The 21,455-nt window shown below is 41.3% G+C and overlaps 1 protein-coding gene across 1 annotated transcript in view; it reads right to left on the bottom strand.

The window, feature by feature from the left end:
* MSI2 (musashi RNA binding protein 2) overlaps window positions 1-21,455 on the bottom strand; it is a 522,649-nt gene that overhangs the window by 38,906 nt on the left and 462,288 nt on the right. The window contains 2 exon segments of the mRNA XM_074261866.1: window positions 7,374-7,493; window positions 10,235-10,258. Coding sequence (XP_074117967.1) covers window positions 7,374-7,493; window positions 10,235-10,258 — 144 coding nt within the window.

Below are 21,455 nucleotides of genomic sequence, written 5' to 3'. Positions count from 1 at the left end.
TTTGTGATAAATTTGTGATGAGTTTCCTTGATCACATTATTTGCCCTTCGCTTGGCTAATGCAGTTCCATTCTTGTTCAGATATGATGACCAGATTTATAATCAATTTTCATATACTGGTTTTAGTCAAGGATTATTGTTATTTAGTCCATTAGTTGTGCCTGACTCTTTGTGATCCCATTTGGGTTTTTCTTGGAAAGATACTGGAGTGGTCTGTCACATTCTACTCCAGCTCATTTTACACATGAGGAAACTGAGCCAAATATGAGTCAGTGACTTGCCCAGGATCACAAAGCTAGGAAGTATCTGAGGCCATATTTAAACCTGACTCCTGGCCTGATACTCTGTGCATCATGGTGCCACTTAAGGGCCTTATGCTATAAAATAGTATAACGTTTTCTGGGTTTGATTCTAAAATCCTCTGTGTTGATGCCCACAAGCAGATTGGCTGAAGGAATAGGTTGTGCCTTTAGGGGACCACAGTTTCCAATAGCTCCGAGGTTGTTTTTTTAGATGGCAACACTATTTGCTCAGAGTCCAGCTCTCCTTGTCCCATTTTCTCCAGTTAAATGTATTATTATTATTATTATTATTATTGTTATTTTGTTTTGGCAATTAGGGTTAAGAGACTTGCCCAGGGTCACACAGCTAGGAAGTGTTAAGTGTTTGAGACCAGATTTGAACTCAGGTCCTCGCTGGCTTCAGGGCTGGTGCTCTATCCACTGCGCCATCCAGTTGTCCCAAGTTAAATGTATTATTTTACAGTTATTCACAAACTCACTGGTCACTTTTCTACTTACTTATACTGCATCATGAGCTCTTCCAGTAACTTATCCCTAATAGATGGCCTTGAGCCATCCTGAAAAGATGTGTCACCTGCAAATCTGAAAATGTCACATCATTCTTCTTTAGAAAAATTCATAAAGGAAACCAAGCCCAGTGTGGATTCCTGAAGGCTCTTAGTTTTCAATCTTCTCTATTCCAGACATTCCTTTTATCCTATTTCCCCCTCCTGTCTTAAAACCACTTTTAGTCCCATGGTGTCTCTATTTTTTAAGGGCCACCCCTGTCTAGCATGGCAATCACCATATCATCACGCATGCTCAGCCTGAATGGCATCTGAATTCTCTCGAATGACCTATTATGGAACACAGATCATATGTCTAAAGCTAGAAAGAGACTCTGAGGCCATCTTCTCATTTTACAGAAACTATGCAAAGGAGATTCCAGGTGACTTATCCAAGGTGACTCTGATATTAAGAGTTGGAGGCAAGCTCTTTCATCTACAAGTTATCAAAACCTTTTCCAAAGGTAATTAGATTTTCAGCCTGGATTATCTGCTAGTCAAGGTGAAAATTTATAGCATAAATTTCTTTTAAGTTATTTTCTCTGGCCTACTCTGGATCTCTTACTATGATACTGTCTAGTGGTTTGTGGCATTTGTCATCCTGGATTCAGATTATCAGGCACTCTAACCATGAGCCAGAAGGTGCTGGCCTTCAGTCAGAAAAGAAATTCTTACAGCCCAGGCAATTTGCTGCTCTGCTAACTTTTCAGCTATGGTCTTCATTTACTTGGGCATTGTCTATGTCAAACAAGAGGGTCCAACTTCTTCGAGGATACAAGGCTGGAATCTCTTCATTGACTGTGTGAGCTTCCCCCAACCCGGGTGCCATGGATACCCTAAGACAAGCACATAAATTACAGATTAGCTCAGTTAATCAAAGGCCATGCTGCTGGGATCAGGTTTGACTCTTGGATAGGTTAGTGGGCTTGACTTGATTTCAGCCTGCATCCTTCACCTCAGCAAGAGGTATAACATAGGCGGGCAGCCAACCACAAGTCAATGGGGCGAGATCATGGGCAGTTCCCTGTGACATAGCTTCAATACCAAACACTTTGATGAACTATCACAACTCAAGTATTGTTCCCTAGGTGAAAGATCTGAGTGTACAGGATAGTTCCTCTCTCACTCAGGATATACCTATTTTCCCCAGCTCTGGACTGCCAACATCAGATATGTATGGTTTGAGCGAGGGCTCTCCTCAAGGCAGGGCACATATCTGACTGTGGGACCAGCTTATATCCTCCAGGAGACCACATAACCAATTATGGCATGAGGAACTTTCCTCAGCTTGCCCTTCTTGATGGCAGCATTTTAACTCTTATTTCCTCCAGCTATGCTCATGGGAATAGAGGCTGACATCTCCTAGAACCTGGATACACAAACACTGTGCACACTAGAGATCAAATCCCTTTGCTGTTGGGTGATAGAAGGTGGTTCCTTACATTCAGTTGCTGAAACATCAATAGGGGGCTCACCTTGCTTTATTACCACAGGGCACAGACTGCTGAAAGGGAAGGGGGAAGGAGGAAAGGGGCTTCAAGAAACCATATCCACAGATCATTTTTTTTTTTAAAGAAAATCCATTTGATTAATTAATAACAAAAAAGAAAAAGAACATAGAGTAAAGTTTAAGATTAATTTCCAAATCTACTTCTGTTCCCCCACCTTTTTTTTTTCTTTTTTTTTTTTTTTTTTTTTGAGCCAGACATTTTTTAACAGTCATGATGGGGAGGCCTAGAGAGCTGAGGGTGGTGGCCCAGTTTTAAACTGGGGAGCAGGGAGTGTGAAGGGAGGTGGTGGTGGCTGATGGAGAGAACATGGATCCAAGCCTTGGCAACATTGAAAACATGGAGAACCTTTCTCTTTCTGTCAACCCACGGCTATGCTTTAGATGGCTGTACTAGGCCGAGCTGATGGAGACCTGTAATATCAACTCAACAATGCATGTTCTATAACTACGGCTACAGCTACCGGTACATGGACTACAGTGCATGCATTTAGTTCAATCCCACAGATACATACAATCAATCTAAGAACAGGCAGGGGAGGTGTGAAATGTTGTACTGGACGACAGGTGTTTTGGAGTTTTAAGTAATAATTTAAAAAAAATAAAAATAAAGTGTACAAAAAAAAGACATTTCTCGAGAGTTGGATATGAGTTTGTTTCTTGAACTGTTTCATCTGAACAAGCAAAAACATGCAAACCAGCTGCTACTAACAGGAAGCTGGACACTGAGAGAGGATTAATAGGTGAGGACAAACCTTCCCGCTGAGCGTGCTCAGAAGAGTGTTTGAGAGGAGGTGTGCAGATCCTAGTGTAACAGAGGCCAGGAAAGGGTGCCTCAGAGACACTCTCTCACAGCAGCCCCAACCAAGCAAGAGAAAAGACAACAAGACATAACTGCTCACACTCACCACCACTGTCAGTAACTCATGTTACGAGATTGGGTTATGGCTGGCAAGTATAAAGTACAGTAAGGTGTCCTGCTCTGGGGCTGAGAGGAAGGGGTGGGTGCTGCGGGGGAATGAGGGGATGGGAGGGGCATGGGGTTTGGAAGTGGGAAGGCTGGCATATCAGCCTACCCATGATGTCAGCTTTAGGGGGTGGGGAGCGGTGCTAGATGGGGGAGATTCTCCAAAAAAATGCTTCCCTCTCCCCTGAAGCCCTATGAATAGACGGTCTCTTTGTGGGTGGGTAAAGGGGAACCAAATTGGATTGGAGGATAGGGCTTGGGTCGGGGTTGGTACTGTTAAGACTGAATGAATAAGCTGAAAATAAACAAATAAATTCTACGCTGGTCACAAGAAAAGATGACGTTTAGAACGGCCGGTGAAGTCAAAACAAAGGTGATACTGAGAGTGAAGTTGTCTAGGAGTTAGAGGGGGAGGCTGGTGGGGACCGATGCTCTGCCTAGCTCAGGTCCTCAGCAAGTTCATAAAGATCCTTCAGAGAGGTCAGCTGGGGCCTGGGGCAGAGCTAAATGACCCTCTAGATCTCCCACCCCAGGACTAGGGCCTCCGATGATGCGTCACTCACTGGGCAGCCAATCCAAGTCAGAAGGCAGCTCTCTCCACCTTGCCTACCCCTGTGGCCAGAGGTTAGCAGCTCTTGGGAAGATCCCATCGGTAGTTTTTGAAGAAAAACATCACAAACAAAGGACTAGGGGAGGTGGAAGAGGGAAAAGAAATCCAGGAAGGAAAAAGAAGGGTCCAAAATGTTGATTGGTCAGCAGTCCAAGTCTATTAGCTCCCTCAAGGCAGGGACCGTGGGTGTCTTACATTTCTTTCATATCCAGGACAGTATTAAGCACATAGAAGGTGCACCCTAGATATCTGCTTAATCGAACCAAAGTTTGAAACTGGGGCATCCACTGCTGACATGTACCTCATCAGGGCAAGGGAGCTCTGCCCGTCCTTGTGGATGGGTGGTCTATTTTAGTTTGAAGATAGCTGGGAAATCAGAAGGAATGGGAGGACAGGAAACTGTCCTCACTTGAGTGTAAAGGTAGGGAGATGGGAGGAAGGGGACCATGCAACAAATCTTGATCTAAAGGAAAGAAAGGCAAAGATTTCCATACCCTGACCACATTTCCTGGCCTCACAACTACACTAACTTTGACTTCTATTAGGGCCGATTACCCCAAACCAGGAACATTTTAGCAAGCACAGGGGAGATTTACACTGGAAAGATTGGGGTCCCTCAAGCATCCAGGTGATATTTTGGACACAGAGCCAAAACAAACACCAGCAGGGGGCATTGTGGAGGGGCTACCTCAGAACCTAGGGCTGCCATCCCCAAATCCCTAAGGGAATCTGAGGTCAATACTCCTGAATACAACTCACTAACAGTGCAGAAATGAGAATGACTGACCCAAGATGACCTGTTGGAGACTTCTCTCTAGATGAAAATGGCTGCAAAGAAAACACCACTGTTTGGGAGGAAGAAAGGGAAAAAAAACGAAACATGTTTCACAGAAAATGGGTCTGTCCTTGGGTTAGGGGCTGGATAGGGTGACTCCCTCTGGGGTTTTGGAGAGTGGGGTGGGACTGGGGATTAAGGTTGAGGTAAAGGCAATGGGAATTCATCATTCTCCAACTTGCAAAGAACTCCATGCTGCCCTTTAAACTTGCCACAAAGTCAAAGGGGTGAGGGTGGGGAGGGAGGGAAGAGGTTTATTTGGGGTTAAGGTTTAGCTTCATATTGCAAGTTAAAAAACAAAACAAACAAAGAACTGAATGGAACAGAATAAATAAATAACTAACAACACTCAAAATCTTGAGGGTTTTTTTTTTTTTTTTTTTTTTTTTCAGGCACAGGTTTGACCAAAGCTCACTTGTCAAGGTACCAAAAAAAAAAAAAAAAAGCACTCAGGGTTAAAACAGAAACAAAAACAAAACAAAAAAAAAAAAAAAAAAAAAAAAAAAAAAAAAGAAAGGAAAAAAAAATAACACAGAATCAAGGCAACAATCATCTCCCCGGAGCCTCTGGACGCTTAGGGGCAACTGGCCAGAGCTGAGGGTGAGCCCCTGGAAGGATCCCCCAGGCCAAAGCTGAAGAAGGCTCCTCCCTCCCAACCTCTCAGCCCAGGTACCAGGGATCCCAGACCCAACATCCAACTTCAGTGGCTTCTTGCCTGGGTTAATTATATTGGGGCTTTAGGAAAACCACCCCCTCTGCTCCACTTCCCAGCACTCTGGCAAATTGTCCCTCAGCAACCCCTACATTCCACAGGCCACAAAAAGAAAAACCGGGGATTGATGATGTGGGGGGAGAGGGTCCTTTGTAGCTCCACAGGAAGTGCCAGTTTGCATGGAACGGAGTTTTTAAAAAATGTCTTTTATTGATATCTTACATTGGGCCCCACTGTGCAATCTTCTCATCACTGAGGGGTTTGGGGTTTGGGCATTTATTTTCATTTTGCATTTTTCTTCACTTCTCCCTACACCATCCCTTAAGAGCCACATTTTATCAGAGCAAGCTCCCAGCCAGATGCACTTCAGCTCCTGTCCACAGGGCACCAGGAGACATTTGCAAACTCATGCCCCCACATTAGCTGGAGGTAGAGGATGTCTTTCTGGCCAGGGCTGGTAAGAACCAGGAGAGACAGAGAGAGAGAGAGAAAGAGACAGAGAGAGAGAGACAGAGAGACAGAGGGAGAGAGAGAGAGAGACAGAAAGAGACAGAGAGAGACAGAGAGAGAGAGAGAGAGAGAGAGAGAGAGAGAGAGAGAGAGAGAGAGAGAGAGAGAGAGAGAGAAGAGAGAGAGAGACAGAGAGAGACAGAGAGAGAAAGAGGGAGGTACGGAGGGAGGAGAGTGAGAGGAAGAGGGAGAAGGGGAGTGAGTCAGAGACAGAGAGAGACAAGGAAAGGCAGAGACATAGAGGAAGGAGAAAGAGAGAAAAAGAGAGAGAGAGAGAGCACCCCTCAAAAGAGAGGCAGAGAGATAGAGAATGAGAACCATGTCCACTGAAGTGATTTCAAGAGAGGGCCCAGTCTCTGGGCACCATTGAGAAGACTAAAATGTGGCTTCTCTCTGGATGTCCAGAGGGGAGCTGAGGCCCATGCTTAGAACAAGATAGGAAATTTCAGGGAGCCAAGACAGAACCTCTCCAGTTGGCATCCTAGGCTCCCTCCAGCCCCAGCCAGTTAGACTGAACTTTTACAAGTAAAAATTTTGCACTTAACTTGAGCTGGCCCTGAACCTTCTAGTATGGCTTAGGAAAGTTTAAAACCTTGGGTAAACAACTAATGATAGCTTGGGGTGTTTTTCCTTAAGGCCAGACAAAACTTGCTAAGCTGGCCACAAGGCTAGGCTGAACCAGTGAGGGGAAATGGAAAAGCCCAGGTATTAAAAAGGTTGAAGGGGTCACAAACTGAGATGTTTGGCCTGGTCTCAGCCTCAGGTCAAAGGACATGGAAAGAAGAGCTGGTGAGCTTGAGGGAAAAACAGCTTCATTCCAGCCAAGGACTTCATCCTGAGACTCCAGCTGTACCTGAACCCTTTGTCTGGGTAAACACACCTCTTGGTGGCAAAAGGCAAGATCACTGCTTTGGATATCAAGAATGGGTAAATAAGTTTGAGTTATAATGTTATTTTTTTTGGGGGGAGGACATGGGGGGAGAGGCCTTTGGCTTTTGAATTTCCTCTCTCACACCTCTGTAGAATTCCTAATAAGGTCAAAAAAATAAGCGGTACTAGGGTGACTTTTAACCTGATACAAAATCAGGGGGCAAAATGACCACAGCTGTCAAATAAAGGAGAGATATAAGTTTAAAAACAATTTGATTCTTTTTTTCCCTTAAAGATAAATGAAAGAGATAGAAAGAGAGGAAAAAAAAGTTCAGTCTCTGGTTTGCAGTTTTGGTTCCATATGCCCTCAGAGATTCCTCAGGCCTCATGGTCCCAGTTCTATAGCCTTAGCTTTTCTCTTCCCTAACCCTCCCTGGGCTTCCTGGCCAAAAGTGTGACCCAGTGGCCAGAGTGCTGGACAGATGCAGCCACACAGAATACCAACAGAGCTTTTACCTTCCCCTGCACACTGGGGGTATGCCGTGTAGCCGCCTCTTCCATACACCTCCCTACCTGATCCTCTTGCAGCTGCCACTGCCGCCGCTGCCACTGGTCCATATGCTGCTGCTGGAAAACCTGGGCACAATAAAAAAGGGAAGATAATAAGTCGAGGTTCAGGGAAGGATAGGTTTTGCTTGTTCCCTCCTCTCCCCAGCCCATCATAGAAGAGGAGGAAGACATGGGTTAGGACTGAACACACAAGAACTTTTCAAGAAATGTATTTGTTAGAGGAACATATTAGTGATTCTCAACCTTTTGGGAAGTGTGACATCCTCTGAATTGTCTTCATTTTGTAGCTCTCCCCTCCATCCCACCTGAATGTGATATATGAGTATAATCTGTTCGTTTTAATAATTAAAGTGAATGGTTTATTTTAGGAGGAAGGGAAGGGGAAAGAGGAGACTGGACCTGTGATTTCATTAATATAGGGAACTATTTTTGAAGAACTTCCCTCCATTTAGAATCTTAAAGAGCTATCTAGGGAATTAAGAGGTTAAGTGACTTGCCCAGGGGTAACACAGCCAGTCCTTATCAGAGGTGGGAATTGAACTCAGGGCTTCCTAATTCTAAGGCTGGCTCTCTGTGCTACCCTAAAATGAATGAGAATTCTTACTTTTAAAATTGATATTCACTAATAACAATAGTCTATGGTTTTCTTTTCTTTTTTCTTTTTTTTTTTTTTACTTTATCCTCCCTTAGTTTAAGTACTAACATTATATTTGTTTGCTAAAAGAAGTTTGATAAAAGAAGTATGCTACTCATATTTATTTATTTATTTGTTTGTTTGTTTGGTTGGTTTTGGCAAGGCATTTGGGGTTAAGTGACTTGCCCAGGGTCACACAGTTAGTAAGTACTACACATCTGAGGTCAAATTTGAATTCAGGTCCTTCTGACTCGGGGCTCAATCTATATCATCTACCTGTCCCTTGTTTCTCAATTTTTGAGAATTACTTGGTTAGTATTGGTATTAATTATTCTTTAAAAATTTGATAGAATTTTCTTGTGAATCTATTGGGATCAGGAGTCTTCTCTCAACTAACTAATTTCTTTACTGCTAGTTTTCTGAATTAGATTATTTAAGATCTCTATTTCGTATTCTGTTGGTTTGCATATTTTATATTTGTGAAGATAATCTATTTCTTTTGTGTTCTTAGTTTTGTTAGCATAACTATGCACAGTAGACTCTGAGAAATTCTTTTTTTTTTTTTTTGTTGCTTCTAGTCTAGTGATTTTATTTTGTTGACTGTTTTATTGATTTCATTTTCTTCCCTTTTCTTTTTAATCAGATTAGCTAAAGGCTTATAACTTTTGTTAGTCTTTTCAACAAACCCATTTTAAATTCTATTTATTATAAAAGTAAATTAGAATGAACTTTTGCTATGATTACTTAGAAATAAATGATGTATGGGATAGAGTACCGACCCTGGAGCTAGGAAGATCTGATTCAAGACCCTTATCTAAACACCTACTGGATATGTGATCCTGGGCAAATCATTTAAACTTTGAGTTCTTGGCAGTGTTCCACTATAACACAGTGAGAAGATATCAGCCTTCATTGGTAAAGAAAACTGGAATTCCCGATAACAGTGAAATCAAAAGTCTAATTCCTATCCTTAACTTGAGTGTTGGGAAGAACTTAACAACTTTGATGGAGATAAATGATGACAACTTGAGGTGTCTCCAAAGCAAGGTTGGGAATGGCTAACATGGGCCCTGAATCCACAGAGGGCAGAGGCTGGGTCTCTTTGTACCATATTCAATTAGAGTTGTATACGAAGCTGGGCTCTCTGGGAACCACTGGTAAAGGAGCTGTTTTAAAACCAGCTATTCTCTAAGAGGCTGCTGACTATTGGCAGGAAACGGATGGGGATAGAGGGATTTCTTCCAGTTGGAAGACATCACAAAGACAATGTCACTGCAGCCCTATCCAATTGGATTGCAAAACAATCAACAGGGGGTACCAGCCCAGGAGGGCAGAGGAAACTAACTAGAGGATTTGATGAGGATCAAGTCTTGTGGGTTAATGCATCTCCTTATCAGCTTTCACCCTTAGGAGGCAAAGTATCTCAATTTAGTACCTCCAGTTTGAGTACTTCAGCCCAGAGGAGATGAAGCCATGGATATCAAAGGGAGTCTTGGAAAGAATCTTTAGTTCTTCATGATTAAGTTGTAGATTTCTTAAAGGGGGATAATCATTGAGAGTGTTCCAAAGTACCTGTGCTCCTTGGAGATATTCTAGATGAGAACAAGTATCAAAGCCCTCTGTTTCTGTTATTTGGGTGAAGCAAAGAAGAAAAGGAAGAGGCCCAGAAAGACCTTGCCTCTACCCTCCTGGCCATCCCGCTCGCCCATCCTCCCTTAAGCTGCCCCCAACATCAAGTTGAGCACACAAGCACACAAATCCTTCTTTTGCACAGACAGACAGACGGATGATTGGAGACCTGTCCCCAGCTGCCTTTCCAAGAGGTGATGCTATCTTGGATGGCATTTAAAAAGATAACAAAAGTTTTCCTGGGCAGGTCCAAAGGCATCAATCAGTCTGGTCTTAGCTGGGTCTTTGAAGGAAGGACTTTGGGATAGGGGCAAGACAAGAAGGAAAGGAGAAAGATTGTTGAGCCAGTAAGGGGAGAGAGCTGGGGGGAGGAGAGGAAAGAAAGGGAGCGATCCAAACACATGGCAAACTAAAAGCCTGCTAAAGTCTAAAACTACCATCTTAGCTACACAAAACTATAAGGGAGGAAAGAAACTCCACATGGAACAGGCTAGTCTAGGAGGGCACTCTAAGCTACATAAAATATTAATTAAAATAGACATACTTGCATTTAAATATGGTAATAGGGCTGTTGGGGGAAAAAAATCCAGGTGAATTAGTGTCAATGGGTACCTCTCAACTGTCTGATCTTGTCCTATCTATCATGATGATAAGAACAATAAGAATTTTGGACACTTGGCAAATTCACAGTTTACAAAGTGGTTTATAGAAATTCATAAGTAAATGAAGTAAGCTACCTTGGTTATTATTATGCTCATTTCACAGATTTAACCACAGAAGTGGTTAAAAGACTACTAAACTTACGGTAAACCAGAGTCAAAAGATAGAATTCAAATCCAGGTCTTAATGACTACAAGTATTAGTCCACCTCCATATACAAGAAGAAAGTTATATCCAAAAAGTCAATCAAATATGTTAGGTGGGGAACAAGAGAATAAATCTATGGAAAGGGTTCTTTCAGCAAACCTCCCTTTTTCATTCTCACCCCAACTTCAAGTTCTTCAAATCAGGAACAGAATCCCAATAACCCTTCTCTCTTCCACAGGGACACTGGTTTTCTCTATTTCACTGTCTCATTGTTTACTTCCAACAAAATATGAGATGATTCTTCAGTGAAAAGAGGCATGAAACTGGGTTTGACCATTAGAGTGATGGCCAAGAGAAAGATACCGGAACAAAGGATCTATTTTCTGAGACTGAGCGCAGTTGGGCAAAGGTCAGAGAAGGGAGGGAAAACCTCCCAGCTAACAAGAGAAAAGAAATCCATTATCCCTAATCTTAGATAAAAGTACCTGCAGGTGACCAGGCTCTGAACAATTGCTGGGGATTGGAATTTAATCTGATCCATCAGAGCAGAGCACAGATAACCCAGGCCAGTGTGAAAGGGGGAGGAAATGGGAAAGAAGAGAAAGACCAGAGAGAAAAGTAACCAATCAGATTCAGACTTAAAGAACAACTCTTACTTTCAAGCTAAGAGAAGGATTCCAATAGAAAGTCTCTAGATTAGAAATAGGTGGAAAGAAAGGTCTGGGGGAGGAAGGAGAAAGTCTATGTGCTTTCACCTGAACTGAGCTGCTGCCTCAGTTATACAAATAGCCCAACAAGAAAGATTCCCTTGGAACAGCTAGGTGGCATAGTGGATAGAGCACCAGCCTTTAAGTCATGAGGACCTAAGTTTAAATTTGGCCTCAGATACTTAATACTTCCTAGCTGTGTGACTCTAGGCAAGGCATTTAACCACAATTGCCTCAGGAAAAAAGAAAAAGTTTCCCTTTTCTTCATGTCTGTCTTGACTGAGGAGGAAAGTATAGAAGAAGGACCAAGGACAGCTCTTGCTATAGCAGGTTAACAGCACAAGATGAACAAGAGAAGTTGTGGACTGTTAGATGGTCTATATTTCTCCCCAAGTTTCAGAGCCTGGCCTACCCTATCATACTTTAGCAAACCCCATCATATATGGCTCAGGACTACAGTGGCTCACGGATACACAAAGGCATCCTGATCTCAATGTCATTCAGTTTCCAGGATAGTCTCACATGTTGGGTATTTTGAGAGAAGGGAAGGGAGAGGAGAAGGCAAGGAAGAGGAAGGAAGTCATACCCTTTACTGCTCAGGTTGATCTAAGCCCCCAGAATATCCATTATGCTCAAGTCTTTGTGTTTGTGAAATGGGTTAAAGAAAAAAAAAAAGAGGGAGAGAGGGAGATATTCACACATATATACATGTATATATAGACAGAAAGAAGGGAAGGGAAGAGAGACAAAGAGAGAGAAAGAGGGAGAGATAGATATAGCTAGATGGGGGGGTGGAGAAAGAATATGTGTGCATATTATTTGTGACCTCATTTGGGGGTTTTCTTGGTAAAGATACTGGCAAAGATATTCTAATTCATTTTACAGATGAGGAAACTGAGGCAAATGGGGTCAATTGATTTGCCTGGGGTCACAGCTAATAAGGCCAGATTTGAACTCAGAAAGATGAATCTGACTCTTCAGCACTCTATCTATCCATTTGCTGCCTTTAGAAAAATAGTGCAGTTTGTTTTTTATAGAGTAAGACAACATCCAAAAAGGCAAAGTTAAATCCTAGATGCCAAGAGGGAGTAGGAGAGACAGACGGGTGGGAAGGAGTGGAGTTCAGTGCTGGATATGCAGAAGGTGTGTGTATTTGTGTGAATTACTTTCCAGTTCTGAGAAGTGTTAGGAAGAAAGTGGGAAGCCCTCTTGGAGGGGGCTGAGGAACAAGCTGTGTGAAGAAGCCAACTCTAGCTCATTTCCCCCTCCACACCAGATACTTTGTGACTTTTTGTTCCCCACCAGTGAACAATTCTCCAGGTCAGCTATTTGCTCTTTTTTCAGAGGCTGTCAGGTAAAGCCTAAACCCAGCTCCCTTATCTCTTCATCCTCAGCCCACTAAGTCCCGCCAAAAGAATAGAGAACATGAGAAAGCAGGGGGAGAAGGGCAGTCAGTGGTGATGGTGAGAAATAAAACCCAGCCTTCTCTGTCTCTTTTCAAATAATGTTAGCACTGCTTTGATCAGGCTCTGCTGGCTTTCAGAGGCTCATAGCTGTCATTTCCCACAGATTTCCTCTTGCATTATTTCTTTCATTAAGTGATATTATCCTTTTAGTAGCAGTACTGGGCTTTGCTGGGAAAGGAGAAGGCAGAAAAGCTGAGTGTGGAAACACTGGTTTCAGGCAACTTCTTTCAGGGAGGAGGCCTTTGTCATTGAGGGTGTTCTTCTCCTTGAAGAGGACTGGGGGCCCAGAACCAGAGATGAGACTCAAAAGCATCAGACAGTTCTTAAACATTTAGGATCAGACATCTTAAAGCAAGAGCTAGAAAGAGCCTTATCTTTTACAGAAGAGAATATTGGACCCAAAGTTCTTATGGTTAGATTAACCATCAAAGGGGGCTAGCTGGGACAGGGCATGGGTATGTGGTTATACGTCTTGGAGGGGTGGGGAATGGTGGGTCTGAAGGGGACACTTGTTCCAGGAGTAGGGTTGCTTATGATAAACCTTGAGTTTGGAGGACTAATGTTGAATCACATCACACCTCCTCTCTTAATTTTTTAAAGCAGTTGGTAGGGCAGTAGGTAGAGCACTGGACTTGGAATTAAGTTAGGAAGACCTGAATTCAAATCCTGCTCCAGACACTTAATACCCTTTTCCAGCCCTAGTTTCTTTATCTGTAAAATTGGGATAATTATAGCATCTACCTCACAAGAGTTGTTTAAATATTATAATACCTTTAAAATCCAAAATGAGCCCTGTATACTCAGCCAGTAGAGAAATTTGTTTTGTTTGTATGTATGTTTATTGTGAATTTTTTTTTTTTTGTTTAATTGGGCACTAAAGGGGAAAGAGATAATATTTGTGTATAAAAATCAATCAATCAATATAATTTTTAAAGAAGGAATGGGGATGTTCAACTCTTGTGGAAGCAAAAATCCAAACACACGACTCCTTAATTAGATACTGCCCAGGAAGCAGCAGTCTTGGAGCAGGAAGCTCCAAGCCTTGTATCCAACCAGCTCAGCTTCAAAGTTCTTAGGCAGGACAGGAGACCACTGCTACACTCAGAACTAAATGGTCAACCAAGATGCCCAGTTGAAGAGCCAATCTTTGGGTTTTCAGCAAAGTCCAAACAATCCAAAATGGAAGGGAGTATTGCCCTTCTGGGAGATTCCGAGGAGGGAATGAGAGGTACAAAAGCAGGGGTTCTTAGCTAGGGGTTCCATCTAGCAGGACTGTGGATAAATTTCAAGGATTCTGTGAATCCCTTTGTAATCCTATGCATTAAAAAAAAACACAACTAAAAACAAACAAACAAAGAAAAAAATTATTCTAAGAAGGGATTCTAGGCCTGATCAAATTGACCAGTGTGCTGGGTACTGGGTCCGCAGCCCTTTTTAAAGAGAACACTCCTACTGACAGATGCCTGTCTCTGAAATAAGAAATTGCCTGAACCCAGATTGTGTTTACCCTAGGTTTTTCTGTCCTCTATTTTCCCAGAAAAGGGTCTATGACACAAATTAGGTTGAGTGTCCCTCTCCAAGAGCAAGTTTCTAGGGAACATCTCCATTTCCAAGAGTTCTGATACAACCCCCAAAAATCTCTTTTCATGGTTTTCTTTTTTCTGTCAGTTCTAGGAAAGAGAATAGGGAGAGAGAATAAGCATTTATTAAGCACCTATCATATACTGTGCTAAGTACTTTATGAATATCCCATTTGATCCTCACAACCATCTTGGGAAATAGATGCTACTCTTATCACCATTTTACAGTTGAGGGAACTAAGGCAAGCAGAAATGAAGTGATTAATGTCTGAGGTGGAATCCGAAATCCAGTCTTCTTGACTCCAGACCCAGCTGCTTCTAGTGGACAGAGCACTGGCTCTGGATGTTGAGAACACTAACTAGCTGTGTGACCTGGGATAAAACACAACCTCCTGTGCTCTGGTTTCCTCATCTATAAATAATGAAGGACTCGACTATCAGGCCTCTATATCTATTATTCCATTATTCTTCCTGGTTATGACAAGAAGGGAGGTATTGTAGGGCCTTGGAAAAAGTAGTGGCTATGCAGCCCCAGAACCAGAGTCAAATCCCCTAGAAAATGAGCTCAATGTCATCCAGTGGAATTGATAATCTCTGCTTATTTGTTTCATAAACCACATACTATCCACTAACACAGTCCTTTACAGATCCTCCAGGAGGGCTTGAGGCCTGCTCAGGCCCAAAGTAAATTTACAAGGACCTGAATTGTCTCCTGCAGAATGAAGGTAATCCTGTTTTCTCCTTCGTAAGCTCATTTTTGTTTTGGCCTCTTCTGCTTCCCCAAACAATTATTCTTGTCAAATTTCCCAGCTGTTCCAACTGCGGCCTACTCAAAGTAGAAGGGGTTGGAGGGGTGAGCTTCTAACAGCTGCTTCTCTGCTCAGCAAAGAACAGGGAAGAACCAGCTGGAAGAGAAGGGAAATGTTTCCAGAAGTTCTCTGACTGCCAAGGGTGATGGTGTGTCCAAGAACACCTTGCCTTGCATCTCCTATTCTCTGTCCATCCCACCCCATCTTCAGGATGTCCCCCCCATCCTTGGGATGATTCATTCCCCATCTTTGCTTTTGAGAATTCTTAACTTTTGTCCAGATGCATTTCCATGGACCTTATTAGGATTATTAGGACCTTATTCTAGATTCCAATGGTCAGTGAGCTCCTTCCTTCCCTTCAATTACTTTATATTTAATAATAATGACAATAGCTGACATCTATATAGGGCTTTTAATTTTGCAAAGCATGTTACATGTTAACTCATATGATATATCACACATACATACATTATATATATATGTGTACATACACATATACATACATGTTTCTTTCCTCCCTATTAAAGTAGAAGCCCTCTGAGAGTAGATATTAAAGTATAGTCTGAAACATAGCTGAAGATAAAAGATAGGAAATGGACCTCTGATTTCAGTGATTTAGAGGGCTCCCAGTTGAGAAAATTTCCTCTACCAAGACAGGTTATCAATATCTCTGCAACTTATCATTACAGACAGTTGCCCAGAATACCAAATGGTTAAGTTACTTCCTCAGTATATATCTGAAGTGAGACTTAAACTCAGGTTTTCCTGACTGTGAGGGCAGCTCTTTATCCATCATTGCATAACAATGCACCTCAGAGAATGGGAGGTCATAATCAATATTTGTTGAAATGAATTGATGGGTGGGGCATATATTTAAGGTTGAAGTAAAAGATTGGAGACTTTCCCATTTACTTTTTTTGGGGGGGTGGGGTGGGAGTAGTGAAGAGAAACATAGGAGACTCAAAGATTTAGAACTAGAAGAGACTTGAAAAGAGAGGTTTATTTGGAAGAGTCTCACTCAACAGCTATCCAGGAGAAGACAGCTTTTCTGTCTTCTGGGCACAGGCCAGAATAGACAAAAAAAGCAAGAGAAGGTTGTCAGGGAGATCCTCCTGGGCATGAGCTTCCTGCCTCCTGGCTCATCTCACTAGCAAATGACCCTGGCCAAAGAGTGGGAGAAGTTCTGGGCTCACTGAGGTCCCTGTCTTTAGTTCCAGGAGAAGGAAGTGACAGAAGCAAATACTGTTTGCTTTTTGGCTTGAAAAGCTTCCAGCCATCTCTTGCTTTAGAGGGACCCTGGCATTCTCACAGGCCTGGTGTCACTTCTCACCTTCAGTCAACAGATGCACACTCTTGAGCGATTTATTTATTTATTTTTAAAAGGTCTAGACGTGTCATTTGCTTTTGCTGATGGAAATTAAAAGTGAAGGGCTTGAAGAAGGGTAATTAAGTTCATGCTGGCAGACTTATTATGGATTTTGTAAATCTGTGTGAGCCAGGAAGCCCCTGCTGCAATTTTAAATAGAGTAGGGTGATGGTCAGTGCTGTGGAGAGAAGGGCATTAAATCAGAATTAAATCCCTTAGCAAATGGTAAGACAAAAAGAAAAAGCTACAACCAGGTCTCTCTCACTGGACATTGTTATATGGTGTTCCGCAATTATATTTTTTGGGGGGAGGGGTGAAAGATCAGTGTAGGTAACTTCCAGGGTGGAAATTCCCTCCACCTATACATAGAAGGCACCTCATCTAAATTTATAATCTTAGACAGCTACTGAGGCATTAAGCCATTGTGATTTTCCTAGCCAATATGTGTAAGAATTGGTATTAAACTTGGGTCTTTCTAATTCTGAGATTAGTTCTTAGTATATTACATTATATCTGCTGTCTCTTACAATAACGACAACAATAAGCATATATGTGTGTACACATTTTATAGTTTACAGAATGCTTTCCTCACAACTCTCTAAGATAGATAGTCTAAATGTTAATCTCATTTTGCAGATTAGAATCAGCCAAAAAACCCATTAGGTGCAACCTGCTCATATTTTTTTAGATGAGGAAAATTGAGGCTAAGGGATTTGTGTAAAATCACAGGTAATGTGTGGCAGAGGAAAGATTTAAGCCCAGGATCTTTGAAATCAAAGTCAGCCATTATTTCAGTGGCGCCATGATGACACAAAGAGAAAAGAGTCAAGTCTTCTGTCTTCAAGCCCAAGGTTCCCTCTGAGCCTTCTTTCCCTGTTTTTCAAGTAAGGGAGTTGGACTACATGAGTGCTCTGATTCCTTCCACTTCTACTACAGTCTGTCCAGTCACGATGCATTTAGCAGCAGTGCTAGGATGGGAATTCAGATTATTTGACTCTCCACATTCTTTCAGCTATACTGCTCTGTTCCTTCATCACATCCCTTTCATAGGTATGGAACTTTTTTGGCCAGGACATAATAGGTACTTCATGAATGTAATTTTTTAAAGGAAATAGTTAAATGACTTACTTTGGGTCACACAGCTAGTAAGTGTCCGAGGAAGGATTTGAACTCAAGTCCTCCTGATGACTCCAGGGCCACTGCTCTATCAACTGTGACACCTAACTTCCCCCTTTAACTAATTACTTAGTTTATTCATTCACTTATTTATTATTACTTTTTTGGGAGGGGGAGGAAATCAGAGTTAAATTCATGAATATTTACCAACTACCTCAATTTCAACTCATGTAATCCTCATGAGAACCCTTTTGTTGTTGTTGAGTCATTTCAGAAGTGACCCCATATGTGACAGCACTTGGGGTTTTCTTGGAAGAGATACTGGAGTGATTTATCACTTTCTTTAGTTTATTTTGCAAATGAGAAAACTGAGGCAAACAGGGTTAAGTGACGTCCAGGGTCACACAGCCAGTATCTGAGGTCAGATTTGAACTCATGAAGAAAAATCTACCTGATTCCAATCTCAGGGCTCTATCTACTGAATCATCTAGCAACCATCATGAGGCATTATTTGTGAGATGGATATTATTATCTCTACTGGCTAGATGAGGAAACTGAGGCCCCTGAATGCTTCAGTCATAGAGAGCCTGAGACTCTGAGAAACTGATCTCTAACCTATTATCTCATGCTCCTCTTCCTACCTTCTATGACTATATCCACCACTCACATCTTCCTTTATCTTCCTGGTAAACTCTCCCAGGGGAAAGTAAGTTGACCCAAAAAGTTAAGCCCATAAAATTCCTTTTCATTTGGAAAGAGTCAACTCTCCAAGGGAAAAGAGTAGAGGCAAAGAAAATCCTTAACAATAGATAATCCTTAAATTATTTCCATTTGGCTTTAGAAGGTAATAAAAGATTCTTTTCCTTTGTAAGCAGCAAGTTTGCCATTCTCCTAACAAACCAGGAGTTCTTAACCTAGGTCCATATCTTGTTTTTAAAAATATTTTTGATAGCTGTATTTCAACATAATTTATTTCCTTTGTAATTCTGTGTATTTTATTTTATGCATTTAAAAACATTTTTCTAAGAAGGAATCCATGGACTTCATCAGATTTCCCAAGAGATTCATGATATAAAAGAAATTAACAACCCCTGTGATTAAAAAAAAAAAAAAATTAGCCAAATGAATGTGGAATCACTGAATTACAAATTGTTGGATTACAGAAGGAAGCAGGAAGATTTAAAAAAAATCTGGCCAGGTATAATTCCAAAAGAGAAAATGTACAAGATGGCTGAAGTTTTGCATGCATTGATCTATTCATTATCAGGAGCTGTGGATAATTTTACAAGAATTTATTAAGCATCTACTAAATACAAGCCATTTTGTTAGGATAAAGAATTGTGTTCAGGATAAAAAATTTTTTTCTTAAGGAGATTGCTATAGTTTTATTAGAGAAGTATGACAAGTTTGTTGTTGTTTATTAATTTTTGGAGGGCTGCTATTCAATGTATCTTTATACGGCAATATATGGTGCTCATAGAATCATATGTTCATAGATAAATTGCTAGATTTATCACAATGACTTAGAGATCATTGAGTCTAACTTTAAAGATGAAGAAACTAAGTATAAGAAAAATTAAGTGACTTGTTCAAGGCAGACTCAAGTAGAAGTAAAGAGCTGGAGTTTTTAACCCTTGTCCTCTGAATTCAAATCCCCCACCTTTTTCATTATACTGTGCAGAGTTACAACATATCCAAGTATGTACAGATGTGTGATTGTGCATATACATACAATCTGGAACCCAAACTGTGAAATCTTCAGATTTAAGAGAAAGCCACCTTCCCTATGCAAGGGAGGATTAGGCCAACATTCAAAAGCTAGTGGCACTCGAGCCATCACTGCAATTCAGAAGAGAGAACCAAGTCATCACCAGAGCCTGACACACAGCCTGAATAATTAATACTGGCTGATTGACTGATAGAAGATTTCAGGCTTAGGAATCACGACTGCCCAGAAAGCCCCTGAAGGCTTTGGTTTTTTCATGAGATGAATGGTGAAGGCAGTTCTGGGACCAAAAGACTAGAATAGCACTTGGCAAACTAACAACCCAAATGCCCATTTTTGTATAGATTTTTTTATGTTTTTGAATAAAGTTTTATTTTATTTAAAAAACATAAAAGCCATTCTTATTTAGACTGCACAAAAAAGGCTGCTTCAAAATTTAGCCCTTGAGACATAGTTTGCTCAATCTCTGAAGAAGCAGGAAAACTAGAAGTTAAATGTTCACCAGAATGACAGGTAGAGGGTAGATTATCTTTAAGGTCCTTCTGGTTCCCACATTCTATAAGTTTAGAGTTAAAGGAACTGGAATGATCTGGTTTTTGGTTAAGTGCTTGACACAAAGTAAGTGCTTAATAAATGTTTTTTTGAATGATAGACTTCATTTGAAAAAGGCAGAAGTAGAAAAATCTTTGCTCAATTTTGCAATAATTGCTTCTCTCTCTCTCTTTCTCTGTCTCTCTGTCTCTGTTTCTCTCTCTCTGTCTCTCTCTCACACACACACACACACACACACACACACACACACACACACACACACACACACACACTTTTTAGGAGGCAGCTAGATGGTGCAGTGCGTAAAGAGCCAAAATGGAATCAGGAAGACTTATCTTTCTAAATTCAAAATTGACCTCTATGCTCACTAACTGTATGACTTTGGGCAAATTACTTAACCCTGTTTGCCTCAGTTTCCTCCTCTGTAAAATGAAGTGGAGGAGGAAATGGCAAACCATTGCAGTACTTCTGCCAAGAAAACCCCAAATGGGGTCACAAAGAATAAGACATGACTGAAAATTAATAAACAACACAACATATATATTTTATGATTTATAAATAACTTTCTATGCAATATGTAATTTGAACTCTATAACTGCTCTTTGAGGGAGGGGCTATTGAAATTCCCACTTGACAAATAGGAAAGTGAAGCCGAGTGATTACATTATTTGTTCATGGTCATCATAGCCAGTAACAGAGTCAAGATCTAAACCAGGTCTTCCCTCATGGAAGCTGACTGTCTGTCACTGAGAATTCTATTGTTTTCCTCACATTGAGAATTGGGACTAAAGAAAAGTGGAGTTACATTGAAGCAATAGGACAAATGAAGGCTTAGAAATATCATTGTTATTAATTTTTATTATCCCAAAGAATGAAGTATAGAAACTTAAAGATTTAGAATAGAAAGCACCTTAACAATTCATCTAGTCTGATCCATTAATTTGAGAGAACTGGGAATAAGAGATGGCCTCACATGTCTTTCCCAAGGTCACTATGACAGTGAAGTGACTTTTCCAAGGTCTCACAGATGACAAATGAAAGAGGCAGGACTCAAGGCAAAGTGTTCCATCATGCTGCTTCTCTCAGGACTGAGTTGTCAGAGCATCACACAGATACTGAGTAGCAGAGTTAGAATTAGAACCCTGGTTCTCTGGGATTTTGAATCTAGGGATCTTTCTCTTCCATTACACTGTGAGGAGGTTTATGTACTTTTTTTCATATCCAAGAGATATATCCTACAATGAGACAGATCCATTAGAGTTCATCTGAATTCACAGATGAGGTTCTTTACTTTTCATCAATGAGGCACAGGGTTAAGCTACTTTTCCATTAGGGGGGATAGAACTTATTGAATCCACTTCCTATATATGGAAACCATGAACAAATGGAAATTTATGAAGGTGGTGGGTGCACCCAGCATCAAAGAATGTTCATTAGGGTGGAAGATAGATTTGTGTAGGAACACCCAGCTGGAAAATCCAAGATCACATTTCATACCAAACCATCCTGGAAAAAATAGCTCTAGATTCTGTTTGGCCCTATTGCTTGCCCCAAAGTGGTAATGTCTCTTGGGAAGATAATGAGGTCAAGGGGCTCTGAGCTAAACTCCTTAGAGTGACTTAGACTCATACTCTAC

Source organism: Sminthopsis crassicaudata, chromosome 4 (assembly GCF_048593235.1).
Source record: "Sminthopsis crassicaudata isolate SCR6 chromosome 4, ASM4859323v1, whole genome shotgun sequence".
NCBI classification, from domain to species: Eukaryota; Metazoa; Chordata; class Mammalia; order Dasyuromorphia; family Dasyuridae; genus Sminthopsis; species Sminthopsis crassicaudata.
The sequence above is the reverse complement of the archived record's forward strand: the minus strand, read 5'-3'. Positions and strand labels throughout refer to the sequence as shown.